This window comes from Camelus bactrianus, chromosome 20 (assembly GCF_048773025.1).
Source record: "Camelus bactrianus isolate YW-2024 breed Bactrian camel chromosome 20, ASM4877302v1, whole genome shotgun sequence".
In the NCBI taxonomy this organism is placed as follows: Eukaryota; Metazoa; Chordata; class Mammalia; order Artiodactyla; family Camelidae; genus Camelus; species Camelus bactrianus.
In genome coordinates, this window is record NC_133558.1 from 20,032,486 (window position 1) to 20,047,177 (window position 14,692).

Consider the following 14,692-nt stretch of genomic DNA (forward strand, 5'->3'; position numbering starts at 1 on the left):
CAAGCCCTTTTCAAAACTAACGTCAGAATCCTGCCAGCAGCTGTCAAAAGGTAGGTGGTGGCTCTCCAATACACAGGAACTGAGGAACTGAGGCTCATCCACACACTATAACTTGCTTAAGGTCACAGCTAAAAAGTAGTGGAATTAGCATTAAAATTATCTTACTCCAAAACTTGTGTCCTGTCTACTTAGGTCCCAGTCATTCCAAGTGGCATTAAAGGGAAGGAACAGATTTTACAAACTTTTGAGAGAGAAGTCATTAGGACACACCAACCACCTGGATGGTGGGAGTGAGGGAAGAGGGGTCTTAGATGACTCCAAGTTTTGAGCTGAGGGGATTGGAAAGATGATGCCGGAAGCCCTAAACCAAGAAGATGTGTGGCTGAGGGGAAAGATGAGTTAATTTCAGACATACAATCAATAAATTTTTATTAAGGACCTGATAGGAGCAGGATGCTCTGCTAGACAATGGGTATAAATGAAATAGTCACTGCCCTCACAGGACTTGCAGTCTAAAACAAACAATATACAAGTACCAACTACAGGTAATGATGGGAGGTGCACCTGCTTAGAGTAGTAAAGTGCTCAAAGAAGGTCTGCTGAGTTTAAGGTGTTAGCATAATACTCAGGTGGAGAGTTTCAGCAAGCAGGTTTGGAGCTCAAGAGAAAAGTTGGGGCTGCTGAAGGGACAGATTTGGGCATCGTTCCTTTTCCAGTGGAGGTTGAACCTCTAATTGAACAGGATCCCCCCACCCCCCGCCAAAAGAGAATGGCCAGAAGAGCCTTGAGGATGATCAAAGAAAGAGGAACCAATAAAAGAGAGAGGTTGGGGGGAGCAGTCAGAGAAGTAGGGCAAAGGAGGGGTGTGCCAAGCAGAGACTGGGCAGCCACATCTGATGCTTCAAAGAGGCCTAGTAGGTGAGAGTTCAAAGGATCCTTTGGGTTCAGGAACTAGACGATTACAAATTTTGAGAAAACAGTTTCCACTTACCAGAGGGGCAGAAATTGCTTTACCTAGGTTGAGGAATGAGTGGGAGGTGAAGAAAGGGAGGTGGTGAAGACAAAGTCATAGAATGGTGACTACAAAAGATAACTGAGAATTAACTCTAGTTCAACCCACGAATTCTACAGATGAGGAAAATTTACCAGTTCCCAAAAAAGTGGTTAGTTAGGGGGCTAGTCTCTTGAGACATCATGCAGAAAAGGAAGGTGAGAGATGAAATGGATATTTGAGGGAAAAAAATGGAGTCCAGGGGAGTCTTTTTTTATTTTCAAGAAGTAAAGATGAGTATGTAAAATGAAGGCACATGAAAAGAGAAAGATACTGAAAACATAACAAAGGTGGGAAAGAGTATAGTAAGGACAGAGAAGGGGGATACAGAGTACAAAGCATCAGCCTTGGACCGGAGGAAGAGTCTCTGAGTCAAGACGAAAGGAAAAATGAAATATTAACTAAAGGGAAAAGAAGGAGGTAAAGAGATCCACCTTGAATGGTCTTAAGCTCAATAAAAAGATGACAGCATCACCAACTGAGAGTGAAAAAGTAGGGAGGCATGGAGATTTAGAACATCACCTGCGGGAGTAGAACAAGGGAATCAACAAAGTTTAGGGAACACTGAGGGTTGTCTGAGGTTAGATGGCCAGGCTCAGTAGAAGGCAGGCCTCTTATGGTGACATCACTCTCTCCTGCAGTCCTTGGTAGCCTAGGAGAAAGACCCAACCATGAGACCATCGAGTTCACCAAAATCAAGTTTTTCAAGATCTTCTTGGTAGCCTATATCAGACAGTGATCCTAAAGTGCTAGTGAAGGTAGTTGAATTTTTGACTATACAGTACAGGTTAAACCAAATAAGCAAGGAAAACAAGGAAAGAAGAAGATGGAGGTCTTGGCAAGAATGAACTGATTCAATGGGAGGGAGAGAGTGGAAGGTGTGAAAAGTGGGTGGTTGTGATGAGAGGGAAAATTTAGAGTTCAAGAACTTGAAGGTGTAGCCTTTCCAAGTGATGCTGAGGTGTGAGGTACCACCTTCTGGGTGGTATGCTTACGGGTGGCTAAAGTGGAGCAGGGAAAGAGGCTATAATGCTGTTGAGAAAGTTGAAAAATTTGAAGCACTGAGAGGCCAGATTGTAAGATTCATCATGTCTGTGTGGTTTTGAAGTCACTAAAGCTAGTAGAAGGGGATGAGATGTGGAGAAAAACTGCTAGGTATACAAATTAAGAGCCTGGTAGAGATTTTGGTGAAGATTGTGCTGTGAAGACCAGAAGAACATGGAAAATGCAAAAGGCATGGGCTTCAAGAAGAGGAGGAGGTTATCAATGGTTCAGAGGGGAGAGAAGAGAAGAGTGGCCTCTCCTCTGACTCCTCCTGTCCCTAGTGATGGACATGAAAGAAAGAGCAGCCTCCCCCCCCCCCCGCCCCAAGACAGAAGGAGCATCATTAGGGGAAAGCCAGGTTTCAAAGTGCCAGAGGAGGAGGGGAGGGTATAGCTCAAGTGGTAGAGTGCATGCTTAGCATGCACTAGGTCCTAGGTTCAATCCCCAGTACCTTCTCTAAAAATAAATAAATAAACCTAATTATCTCCCTCCCCACCTAAAAATAAATAAATAAATAAAATTTTAAAAATTGTGACAATGTGCCAGAGGAAGATGCTTTCAAAAGTGAAACAGAGAATTTGAACACATAAGGAGTTCCATAAAATATTGTGAAATGGATTGGTAGAAGCAGTCTTCATTGGATAGGGAATTGAATCCAGGGAGGATTTCCAGTGAGAGTTCAGAAGAAGACAAAGCCTGGAGAGATTTGCTTCTGGACACAAGAGGCTATTGCTTCTGGAGTTTAGAATGGAAGATACATTGCATTTATTGTGAGGGAAAACATAAAATACCTTGAAGGGGTCTTAGGGAGATGGGCAAGATAAAGTATCTCTTCCAATTCCATGGCTTTCTTCATGTTGACAGTTCCCAGTGTTGACACCCTAGTTCTGATATTGCCTCTGAAATCTACTCATATATACAACTACCAAGTGACATCTCTTGGCAAGATTTGAATGTCATCCAAGACAGGAATGTCTGTCTGATAGATTTAAACTGAAATCCAAAATTGAACTTCTAGTTCTCCCATCCCATCAGAATCCTGCTTCTCTCCCAGTCTCCCCACCTCACCTCCATCACCATTCATCCAGTCAATCTTCTGATCTTATCAATTCTGCCCCTGAAATATATCCCAATATATCCCAAATTTGTCTACTTCTCTCCATCTTCATGGCTACCACCATCTTCTCTCCAGGATGACTGCATTGCCTCCTAACTGGTGTCCCTGCTTGCAATCTTCCCCACTACAGTCCAGTCTAAACACAGCAGCCATGATGATCTTTTAAAAACATAAATCCAATCACCTGTACCTCATACCTACACCTCTCTCTGTCTCATATGCACACATTCATACATTTACACATACATAGACACCCTCCAAAGTTCCTCATGGTTGAGTAAAATCCAGATGCTTTACCCATCCTTACATGGCCCTGTGTGATCTGGCCCTTGCCCCTCCTCTATGACCTCATTCCCCACCCGTCTCCCACTCTCTCTGTTCCAGCCACACTGGCCTCCTCTCTGTTCCTCAACAGCCCCAGTTCATTTCCACCTTCCGGCCCTTGCAATAGCTATTCCCTTTCCTGGAAAGCTCCTTCCACAAACCTTCACTCAGCCACTCCTATCATTTGGGTCTTAGCTTAAAATGCCACTTACTCAAGAAGGACTTTCCTGACCTTTCCTGTGTCTAAAATAGTTCCCTGCCATTCGTATCATATGACCCTGTCTTATTTCCTCATAGCACTGCTTACTGATTTCATCTTCAGTGTATTTCTTTTCTGCCTTGCCTCACTAGAATGTCAGCTCCATGAGTGCAGGTTCCTTGTCTGACTTGTTAGCCACTATGTCCCTACTGCCTAGAACAGTGCTCAGCACATAGTAAGCACTCAAGTAAGACTCAATTATTAAATGGAGGCTTGGCTGAATAATGGAGTAAAAGCAGAATAAAGCTCAACTTTGGGTTTGTGGCTCAGACTGAACTTACATTTAGAGTCAGGTTTAACTATAGGGTTAAGCATGGAGATGAGTTGATTTCCAGACTAGCTCTAGAAACAGGGTTGGGTTTGTTCAGAGGGTAAGTTTATTTGGGGCTTCATCTATTGAGCTGTGTTTATATTTGAGGTTAGGGTTGAGTTTGAGTTGTGATTTGAGTTGAGGTTAAAGATGGGTTAGGATCAAAGTTGGCATTAAATCCCAGTTTAGCTTTTGAGGCGAAGTTCAACTTTGAGTCTAATGTCAGTTCAACCTCATTTGGAGGGCTCAGAGATTTCACTAGTTCCTCCTCAGAGACCACTGTAGAAACTGTATTTCCCTAAGTTTGGGGCACAAGACTCCAGTCATCACCCCTCCCACCCAGGGAAAGCCCCAAACCAACTGCTGGCCTCCTCAAGAAAGAAACCAAATTTCACACAACCTCCGAAACTGAGATTGAAACCAAGATTGGCCCATCTCAGGGAGCGTCCTTCAGCACATCGCAAACACCCGTGACACGGAGCCTCGGCCCAGTTCTTGTCCTTCCTTCTTTTTTCCTCCTCGCCTTCCCTTTTTTGTCCCTCAATGCCCCAGTCTTCCTCTCTGATTGAAGTTTCTCCCTTTCTCTCTATTTCTTACCATTAACGGCAACACCATTTTATATTTTAATACAGCTCAGGTCTCTCAGTCCATCAGCTCCCACCACTGGAGAGGCAGAAAGAGACTGATGGAAGAAAAAGGGACTCCAGAGGAAGGGACACAGGAAAGGAAAGGAGCAGGGACCAAGAGGGAGGCCAACAGTGACAAAAGACACAATGAGGTTAAGAGAAATAAAATGAAACCAAGATACAGATCAAGATATTTAAAAGAGGAATCTGTGGCTATGCGTCTTCCTCTGTCACATTTGGTCAGCCACCAAGACCTGGAGATTTTGCCTAGAAACTCTCCTTTCCATTCTCCTGCTGCTGCCTTGACATAAAGGTAGGCTCCTGTCACTTCCTTGCTGGGTTGTTGCAAAACCCTCCGCACTTCTGGTTTCCCCTCCAGCCCCTCAACTCCCATACCTCAATTTCAGATGTTTTACCCATCCTTACTTTCTCAATTCCTTCTTCGTGTAGCTTCCAGGCTGATTTTTTAAAAATATACCAATCTGGGTGGGTCCCTCTCTCACTTAAAATTTGTGGTGGCTCCCCATCCTATTTAGAAGGAAATCCAAACCTTCTTTCTTGGTTTTAAACCCCCCAGGATGTGTTCTCAGCTTACCTCCCAAGCCTCATCTCTTCTCCTTCTGTTTGTACCCACTTGCACATGTTAGCACACTTCATACTCTTTTACATCCAGTCTTTGCACCTCTCTTCCCTCTATCTCGAATGCGTTTCACCATCTTCTTTCCCTACATAAGATGCCTGAATCATCTCTCCCCCAGGCCAAGTTCGATGGCTTTTCTATGGGCTGCCATAAGCCCTCTGTCACAGAATGTATCACACTTTATTGTAATTATCTGATAATTGTGTCTCCTACACTGGTCTTTGGGCTCCCAGAGATCAAGGGACTGTCCTTCATGTTCGTCTCCTCAATGCCTTGTGCAGGTGCTCAATAAATGTTTGTGAAATAGAGAGAAAACCAAAGAGATGGAATGAGAACGAAAAGAACTAATAGGTTAGACTAGTAAGGCATGAAAGACAAAGTTTCAGGGCCTCAAGGAGGGGAAGGAAAATGGAAAAATAACTCATGCACACCCTGAATATCCTGTATGTGCCACCAGACACCAGGACCCTTCAGGAACTTTCTGCCCAGTGTAACAGAGGGAGAGGTTTAGCCTCCATCACCACCATCCTCAGCCCCAGCCCCTCCAAAACCTTCCAAATGAAAGCATAACAAGTAAGAACAATAATAATAATAATTGAGGCAGCCAATTGTTATTTTCTCAGTCTTACAAAACGTGACAAAAATCATCTTTAGAAACCTTCCTTTTTTTTAAACCTGCAACCTACAAGCTAAGCGAAAACTGGCTCATGTTCGAGAATGTTCTTATCAACGTTTTTCATACTAGCTAAAAACTAGAGACCAACGGAATGCCCATCAACAGAAGAATAGATAAGTAAGTTAGAGTATATTCTCATAATAGAATATTGCATCAGAGTGAAATAAAAATTACTACTGCTGCATACAACCATATAGACTAGTCTCACAAATGTAATTTTGAGTGAAAGAAGCCAAACACAGGTGAGTACAGTCTACAGGATTTCATTTATATGAAGTTCAAAAGCAGGAAGAACTAGTCTATAGTGACAGAGGTCAGAAAGTGGTTGGTTATCTTTGAAAGATATGAACTGGGAGAGGGTCCGAGAGAAAGTTCTGGGGACCTAAAAATATGTTGCACTGGATGGTGGCTACATGGCAATAAACAGATGAAAAAATTCATCAGGCTATCCACTTAGGAGAAGTGCACCTCACTGTACCTAAGGTCTACATCAATAAAAGGTGGAAATCCTTGATGATTTTACAACAGTGCATTCATTGACATTACATTGATAAGTCCCTTCACTGCCTGCCTCCCCAGCCCAGGTCACCCACCCTTAAGCTCTATCTGTGTGGGATTCTGAAGCCTCCCCTATAGAGAACTTTAGAAGTTGCCACATTCCTTGATCCTGGAGTGTATTTGTGTGGAAGGGACAGGTTATAAGTCTGATCTGTGGGGCCCACCTAAGGGTGGGATGAGGTGGAGGACATCCTTCAGCAGTTAAGACGAAATCTCATCATATGTGAGTTCCTTGCCTCATCCTTGAATAGGATTTTCCAAACCAGGATACTTTTGAGCTCAAAAGGGGGCTCCATGAATATTTCTACCAAGACAACAGGCATAAACCAGGATGTCCCAGGCAGGAGGGTATCTAGTGGAACTTCTTGATGTGAAATCTGCCAGATGAGCTGGAAAATACACATATTGGGACAAGTGTGACTTGAGCCTTTTGGGACAAGGACAGGGGTACCAGAGGAGGAAATGTGCACAGAGAGAAGCCTGTAATCAGCCAAGGGTGCAAAGGTGTTATACATAATCGCTCTTCAGGGAACCAGGCGACCAGCCCACGCCCCAGCTGCTCCCCTTCTCCTCTGAATTTACTGTCCCTTCTCTGGAACTCCTAAGCCTGACCCCACTCCCTGGCCCTCCCAGCCCACGGTTCCCCTGACCCCGACTCCCTTTCCCAGAACTCAGTCGTCTGAGCCCCCAGCCTGCGGTTCTCTCCTAGGCCTCAGCCTTTCCTGCCTTCGACTGAAACAGCAGCATCTTCTAAGCCCTGGGGGCTTCCCCGGGCCCCAGCCCCGGCCTAGAACCCGCCCGCCGCCTGCCACGCTGCCACTGCCGCTTCCTCTATAAAGGGACCCAGGCGTCCGGGCCAAGAGGCCCCACACAGCAGGTGAGACTCTCCCACCCCATCTCCCTGGGCTGCCCGGGCGGGTGGACTCCTTCCCCCGTGGGTTCGGTCCCTCCCCCGTGCCCTGACCCCTCCTGCACCTCCCCGCTGGGCCTTGGTGGGTTTGGTTTTGGTTTGTTCCCTCTCTCTGACTCTATGTGCCAGCCTCTGGCACACGCTGTGTGTTCCTGCCCCATCCCTCTCTCTTCCCTCCCTGCCTGTTTCTCTCTGTCTCCCCCTGCTCACCTCGGGGTTTCCCTGACTGCATCTCGTCCCCTTCTCTGTCTGCCACCCTGTCTCTCAGGGTGGCGGTCTCTGCAGGCAGGAGGCCCGTCTTCCGCATCGTGCCCCGCCCCGCTCACTGTCTCTTTCCCCCGCAGGTTCTCCCCATGACACCACTTGGACGTCTCTACCTCCTGAGGGTGTGCAGCACCCCCCTCCTCCTCCTCCTTCTAGGGCTGCTGCTGGCCCTGCCACCTGAGGCCCAGGTGAGGCAGCAGGAGAACCAGGGCCACAGGGGTGGCCCAGCCCAACCTTGGGCCTTAGATCCTCTCTCAACTCCGTTCTCCCCTAGGGACTCCCACCCTCAGCTGCACGGACTACCCATCAGCAACCCCCGAAGCATTTCGCCCAAGGCACCCTCAAACCTGCTGCTCACCTTGTTGGTAAACACCCACCTGCCCTCCTGGACATGTAGCCCCCAGCCCTCCTCCTACTCGCCTTCAAGGACCCAAGCATCCCCTCCAGCTTTCCCCCATCTTCCCTCACCCCCAAAACAGAGGCATCCCACTCCCTCCGTCCTCCCAACCACCCCCCAGGAACTCAGTCTAGCACCTCCCTCCTCAGGGATTGAGACCTCTGACCCCCAGGGCCCTGACCCCCACCCCCTCTGGCTCTTCCTAGGAGACCCGAGCACCCAGGACTTGCTTCGCTGGAAGGCAAACACAGATCGTGCCTTCCTCCGCCATGGCTTCTCTTTGAGCAACAATTCCCTCCTGGTCCCCACCAGTGGCCTCTACTTCGTCTACTCCCAGGTGGTCTTCTCTGGAGAAGGCTGCTTCCCCAAGGCCACCCCCACCCCTCTCTATCTGGCCCACGAGGTCCAGCTCTTCTCCTCCCAGTACCCCTTCCATGTGCCTCTCCTCAGTGCTCAGAAGTCCGTGTGCCCGGGGCCGCAGGGACCTTGGGTGCGCTCGGTGTACCAGGGGGCTGTGTTCCTGCTCACCCGGGGAGACCAGCTATCCACTCACACAGACGGCATCTCCCACCTGCTCCTCAGCCCCAGTAGCGTATTCTTTGGAGCCTTTGCTCTGTAGAAAAATCTGGAAAGAAGAAAATTGGTTTCAAGGCCTTCTCCCCATTTGCCTCCATTCTGACCACTTCAGGGGTCACCATGCCTCTCCTCTGACCATTCCAACAATCTCAAGTCTTCCCCTCTCTCTCAGCACCTGGAGGTTCCAAAGAAGGAATTATCGGCACCCCAGGAGACCACACTCCCTGAATCACCCCGGATGCTCCGTTGAGGATTTCAAGCCTGCGTAGAAATGCCCACCCAGAGCCCTTCACCAGTCCTGCCAGTCTAGGGGGGGGTCCTCGCCCTGGACATGGAAGGGGAGGGACACATGAGGGAGCTTGGGGGGATGACTGGAGCAGGGGGTGGGTTATTTATGAAGGTGAAAAATTAAATTATTTATTTATGGAGGATGGAGAGGAGGGAGTAATAGAGGGACAGAAGAAAGAGAAAAATATGCCCAAGGGATGAAGAGTTGAGAGGGCGTCGTCTTAAGGATGACCTTGGGAGAGAGGAAAAGAAGTGGATCTGAGGGACCAAGGGGGTCTAGAAGGAAGTGAAAGGCTGTTAAGAAGCAGCAACTGCTTGACTGGACAGCCCAGGAGGAAACATCCAACCTCTGATGAAGCCCAATAAACCTCTTTTCTCTGAAATGCTGTCTGCCTGCATCTGTCTGTCTGGGAAGGGAGAATTCTCCAGAAGTCTCGAAGGAATGGTGGGAGGATAGGAATCAGAGGGTTCAGGAGCGGTGCATGTACACAGAGGCCTAAGGGGCTTGGGGGAAATATGGTGGACTCGCGGGGGTGGGGCAGCCAGGTCACTGCAGGGGAAATGAGGATAAGCTGCGAAGACAAAGCAAAGAAGCAGGTCCAAGGTCTGGAGGACTGCGTCAGGGACCCCTGGCAGATACGGCCACGTGGAGATGGTCTGAGGAATGGGGTTTACAGGAGGCCTCTGGGGAGCAGTGACCACACTGAATGGTGTTCAGGACTATGGGGTAGGGTATGAGGACCCTCTGGCAGACAGACATGGCCAGGCAAGAGCCCTGAGAGGTGGGAGAGCCTCCAAGGAGAGGAGGCTGGGGAATTCAGGGGACATTTGAGGAGACATGGTCCCGCACAGGGGCTCCGAGGTCCAGGGCTGTCTCCAGGAATTCTTTGGGGATACATGGGCACACACAGGGACTCTGAGGGGTGGGGACTTCATGCAAAAATCAGAGTCTCACATTCCGTTGGATGCCAAAACTGAAACCAGCACCAGAGTTCTGGTGAGTCCCCCGTCAGAGTGAAAGGAGAAGGCCTGCTCTGGTGGGGTTTGTGATTTCCCAGCGTTGCTTTGACTCCCTCTGGGACTGTCCCAGGCTCATCCCTGTGCTCCTCCCCCAGTCTCTGCAGAGCCTAAGCTCCCCTTCCTCCTATTTCCTTTCCCCTCAAGGAACCCAAATACACATCTAAGGACCCAGTACCCCTTCTCCCACGTTTGCTATTAAGGACTCAGTTTTCTGAAGCCCCTCTCATTTCTAGTTCAACCCCTATAGGAGTCCTGTCTAGAAATCAGAGAGAAATAAGCCACAGACCTTGTCACCAAAGAAATGGAAACAATGGAATTTAGGGTGAGGGGCAGAGGGAAACGAGAGCCCCGTCCGTAGGGCCCCACATACACAGCAGGAACTGGCCCAGTGAGCCCCCTTCAGAATCTGGGTGAGGAGGGTAGGAAGTATCCTTGATGCCTGGGTGTCCCCAACTTTCCAAACCCCCGCCCCCACGATGGAGAAGAAACCAAGACAGAAGGTGTAGGGCCCACTACCGCTTCCTCCAGATGAGCTCATGGGTTTCTCCACCAAGGAAGTTTTCCGCTGGTTGAATGAGAGTCTTTCCCCGCCCTCCTCTCACCCCAGGGCGTATAAATGCAGCTGTCTGCACACCCAGCCAGCAGAAGCTCCCAGAGCGAGGACACCAGGGGACCAGCCAGGAGAGAGAGAAGCAACTCCAGACCCCCCTGGAAACAACCTCTCAGAAAACACACCCCTGACAGGCAGCCGGGCGACTCTCTCTCTAACACACGCTGCCCCAAGGCTCTACCATCTCCCAGCTGGAAGAAAGACCCTTTGAAAAAGACACCATGAGCACTGAAAGCATGATCCGGGACGTGGAGCTGGCAGAGGAGGCGCTCCCCAAGAAGGCAGGGGGCCCCCAGGGCTCCAGAAGGTGCTTGTGCCTCAGCCTCTTTTCCTTCCTCCTTGTCGCAGGAGCCACCACGCTCTTCTGCCTGCTGCACTTTGGGGTAATTGGGCCCCAGAAAGAAGAGGTGAGTGCCTGAATAGCCTTAGCTCATTCTACCACCCAGAGAGAAGTAGGGGGGAAAGAGGGTGAGAGATGGGATGCGGGAAAGAGGTATGCTGATGGGGAGGCATGGGGAGGAAAAACATGGAGAGAGATGGGCAGGCAGAAGGAGATGTGGAGAAAGATGGGGGAAGAGAGAGAAGGACAGGGAAATGGGGTGCCTGGCACCTGGGAGATGCTCTCTAAATATTTGTTGAATGAATGAGCAAGCAGGGATACAGATGTAAAGAGAGATGTGTGAACTGATAAAGGGTGAGGGTAGAGAGATGGAGAAAAAACAAGTGATGTGGACAAAGATGGTGAGATAGAAAGGGATATAGGAGCTATGAAAGAGAGAAGGAAAGGTGTAGACAGGGTGCTTAGCAAGTGGAAAGAACTCAGTGAAAGAGTTATTGAACAGATGGATGATGAAAAAATGAATGAATGGAGAGAGAAGACTAGACACAACAGGGCAGAGAGCACAAACTAGAGAGGCAGCCAGCTGTTTCTCCTTTAAGGGTGACTTGCTCTGATACTAATCCTCCATCTTCTCCTCAACAGCTCCTGACTGGCCTCCAGCTCATGAACCCTCTGGCCCAGACCCTCAGTAAGTGTCTCCAAAACCTCTCTCCTAATTCTGGGCTTGGGCAGAGGTGGGGGTTAGTCCTGAGATAGAAGCAGTAGGGGAAATTTAGAGTTTTGGGTTTGAGGGGAGACGGAATGGAGGTCAAAGTAGCGGGATATTTTCTGGGAAGCTGAAGGGTCTCACCTTCTTCTTTCTTCTTTCCTCTTCAGGATCATCTTCTCAAGCCTCAAGAGATAAGCCTGTCGCCCATGTTGTAGGTAAGAGTTCTGAGGCTGTTCCTGGGGGCTGAAGAAGCAGATGGGACGGGGAGGGATAGGGTTTGGGGGCTGAACCCAGGTTGAGGATAGACAGACCCGGGAGACAGTGTGAGAAGGACTCACTGAGCTCAAGGAGAGGGTGGAGGATACCTAGCACTTGAGGGGGAGACTCAGAACCTCATGGCCAGATGGGATGTGGGAAGACAAACAGAGGGGACAGGAACCGGATGTGGGGGGTGGGCAGAACTTGAGGGCCAGGATGTGGAGAGTGGAACTGACAGGGTCACACTGACTTACCCCGCCCTCTTTTTCTCCTTCCTTCCAGCCGACCCCGCTGCCCAGGGGCAGCTGCAGTGGGAGAAGCGGTTTGCCAATACCCTCCTGGCCAATGGTGTGAAGCTGGAAGACAACCAGCTGGTGGTACCGACTGATGGGCTATACCTCATCTACTCCCAGGTCCTCTTCAGTGGCCAGCGCTGCCCCTCCACCCCTGTGTTCCTCACTCACACCATCAGCCGCCTTGCCGTCTCCTACCCAAACAAAGCCAACCTCCTCTCTGCCATCAAGAGCCCTTGCCAGGGGGGCACCTCAGAGGAGGCTGAGGCCAAGCCCTGGTACGAGCCCATCTATCTGGGAGGGGTCTTCCAGCTGGAGAAGGATGATCGACTTAGTGCTGAGATCAACATGCCCAACTACCTGGACTTTGCTGAGTCTGGGCAGGTCTACTTCGGGATCATTGCCCTGTGAGGGGGCAGGACATCATCCCCTCCCACCTCAATCCCTTTATTATTTAATCCTTCAGACCCCTCATCCCCTTCTGCTTTAGAAAGAGAACTAGGGGCTGAGGGCTGGGCTCCAAGCTTAAAACTTTAAACAGTAACAACACTTAGAAATTGAGGTTGCAGGAACATGTGGCCTGGACAATGGGGCACTGACCACTACTGAGAATTCAAACGAGGTCTTCCAGAACTCACTGGGGTCCCCAGGTTGGGATTCCTGGATGCAACCTGGGACACCTGGAATGTGGGAGCCAGGGAACCTTGGCTTCTGTCTGGAACACTTCAGAACATCCCATGAGAAGATCTCACCTGGAACTTGACATGAGTGGACTTCAGGCCTTCCTTTCTTCAACTGTTTCCAGACTTCCCTGAGATGGAGGGCCCACCCCCACCCCTAGCAGGGCCAGTTCCCTCTATTTATGTTTGCACTTGTAATTATTTATTATTTATTTATTATTTATTTATTTACTAATGAATGTATTTATTTAGGAGGTCAAGGTGTCCTGGGAGAGCCAGTGTAGGGGTTGCTTTGGCTAAGACATGTTTTCTGTGAAAACGGAGCTGAATTCTAGATTGTTCCCACCTGGCTTCCTAGCCTCTGTGCCTCCTTTTGCTTATGTTTTTTAAAAAACTATTTATCTGATCAAACTGTCTAAATAACGCTGATTTGGTGACTGACTTGTCGCTACATCGCTGAACCTCTGCTCCCCAGGGGAGTTGTGTCTGTAATCGCCCTACTGGTCAGTGGCGAGAAATAAAATGTGCTTAGAAAAGAAGTATGGCCTCTCTCTCTGGGAATTAATTCTGCATTGGCCTCTCCTTGTGAGGAGCATGGGAGCCGCTCCCTGAAGTTCTTTCTTCTCAGGCTTAAGGTCCCTGGACCCAGTTCTCATTATTGGGGTGACTGGGACTCCAGGGACCCTACAGAAAACAAAGTCCTTTGGAATATGCTCCTCCCCCAAGAAAGGAGCCTAAACTTCATTACCTCTCCCTTGGGGCATGGGAATTTCCAACTCTGGGAATTCCTATCCAAGCCGGGGAAATCCTGCAGCTCAGGTGAGATTTCCGGCTGTTTAGGCCTGAGAGAAAGAGCTGGAGAGGGGCCAAATTCACAAACACCTGAGTCACAGCCAAGGGACTTTCAGACACTCAGGCAACTGAGCTCCAAATCGCCTGATCCCACCCCATGTCCCTCCCCTGCCAGCCTTTTCCTAACTGTGCAACCAGAACCAGATATTGAACCCCATCTATCAAAGAGCAGTAGGAACCCTGACCATGTATGGAGCCATGTGAGAACAGAAGACCTAAATAAACTACATCTGAGTACCTAGCAGAGCACCCAGTGAATTCTGGCTTTCTCCCTTTATCCAGCTCCCAGTCTTCTATCCCCTTCCATCCCTTAGCGGAAGGGATTGAAGAGAAAGAAGAAAATAAACAAGGAAGAAGATGTAGGTCAAGGACTTCCATGCCAGCTTGGTCTCACTGATTTTCTTGGCAAAGGATGAGGAGAGGGATGTGAGATGGGAGAAGTGAGAAGAAAAATGCATTCCCTCCATCTTCCCCCCAACACACACCCAGGAAGGCTCTTCTGGACACAAAGATAAATATGGAGTCAGAAATGAAGACTCAGAGAGTTGTAGCCCCACCTCTGGGCTCAGAAGTTGCATTTTCCTTCCTGCCAGGCGGGGAAAACCGTGTGGTGTGCCACAGGGGTGGGGTGACCCACTGGGGTAACCTAGATAGAGCATTGGATTCCTTTCTGCCTCCTCCAGCCCGGGGCTAAACGTTAGTCATGGGGTGAGGGGGCTACTGTCACTCACCCTGGGGCTCCCACCCTTCTTAGAGAAGGGGACCTGAAGGTGAGGGTCTTCACATCCTTCCATCCCATTCTGGACAGGACCAAGTGCCATCAGCTTTTCTTCCTCCCCTTCCTCCCCAGGTTCTCCTTGGTGTCCTTAGGCATTATCCCCACCCCATCT

At 49.3% G+C, this 14,692-nt stretch overlaps 2 protein-coding genes across 2 annotated transcripts; both read left to right on the forward strand.

Moving 5' to 3' along the window:
* Window positions 1–538: 538 nt before the first annotated feature.
* Window positions 539–8,931, forward strand: LTA (lymphotoxin alpha). The gene is made up of 4 exons (XM_010961536.3): window positions 539–7,482; window positions 7,860–7,967; window positions 8,054–8,144; window positions 8,383–8,931. Exons 2-4 carry the CDS (start codon window positions 7,869–7,871, stop codon window positions 8,793–8,795), a joined length of 603 nt encoding a protein of 200 aa, XP_010959838.1. The 5' UTR covers window positions 539–7,482; window positions 7,860–7,868; the 3' UTR covers window positions 8,796–8,931.
* A 1,941-nt stretch (window positions 8,932–10,872) lies between these two features.
* TNF (tumor necrosis factor) lies at window positions 10,873–12,698 on the forward strand. Its single transcript, NM_001319779.1, is given in 4 exon segments — window positions 10,873–11,077; window positions 11,653–11,698; window positions 11,887–11,934; window positions 12,260–12,698. Coding segments are annotated over 4 exon segments (702 nt in total). The 5' UTR covers window positions 10,873–10,891; the 3' UTR covers window positions 12,682–12,698.
* The last annotated feature ends 1,994 nt before the right edge of the window (window positions 12,699–14,692 follow it).

Bases quoted from the DNA above. Each gene is read 5' to 3' on its own strand.
- LTA (XM_010961536.3), top strand. From the start codon at position 7,869: ATGACACCACTTGGACGTCTCTACCTCCTGAGGGTGTGCAGCACCCCC. The intron at 7,968-8,053 runs GTGAGGCAGCAG...GTTCTCCCCTAG, and splicing joins CCCTGCCACCTGAGGCCCAG to GGACTCCCACCCTCAGCTGC. The intron at 8,145-8,382 runs GTAAACACCCAC...GGCTCTTCCTAG, and splicing joins ACCTGCTGCTCACCTTGTTG to GAGACCCGAGCACCCAGGAC.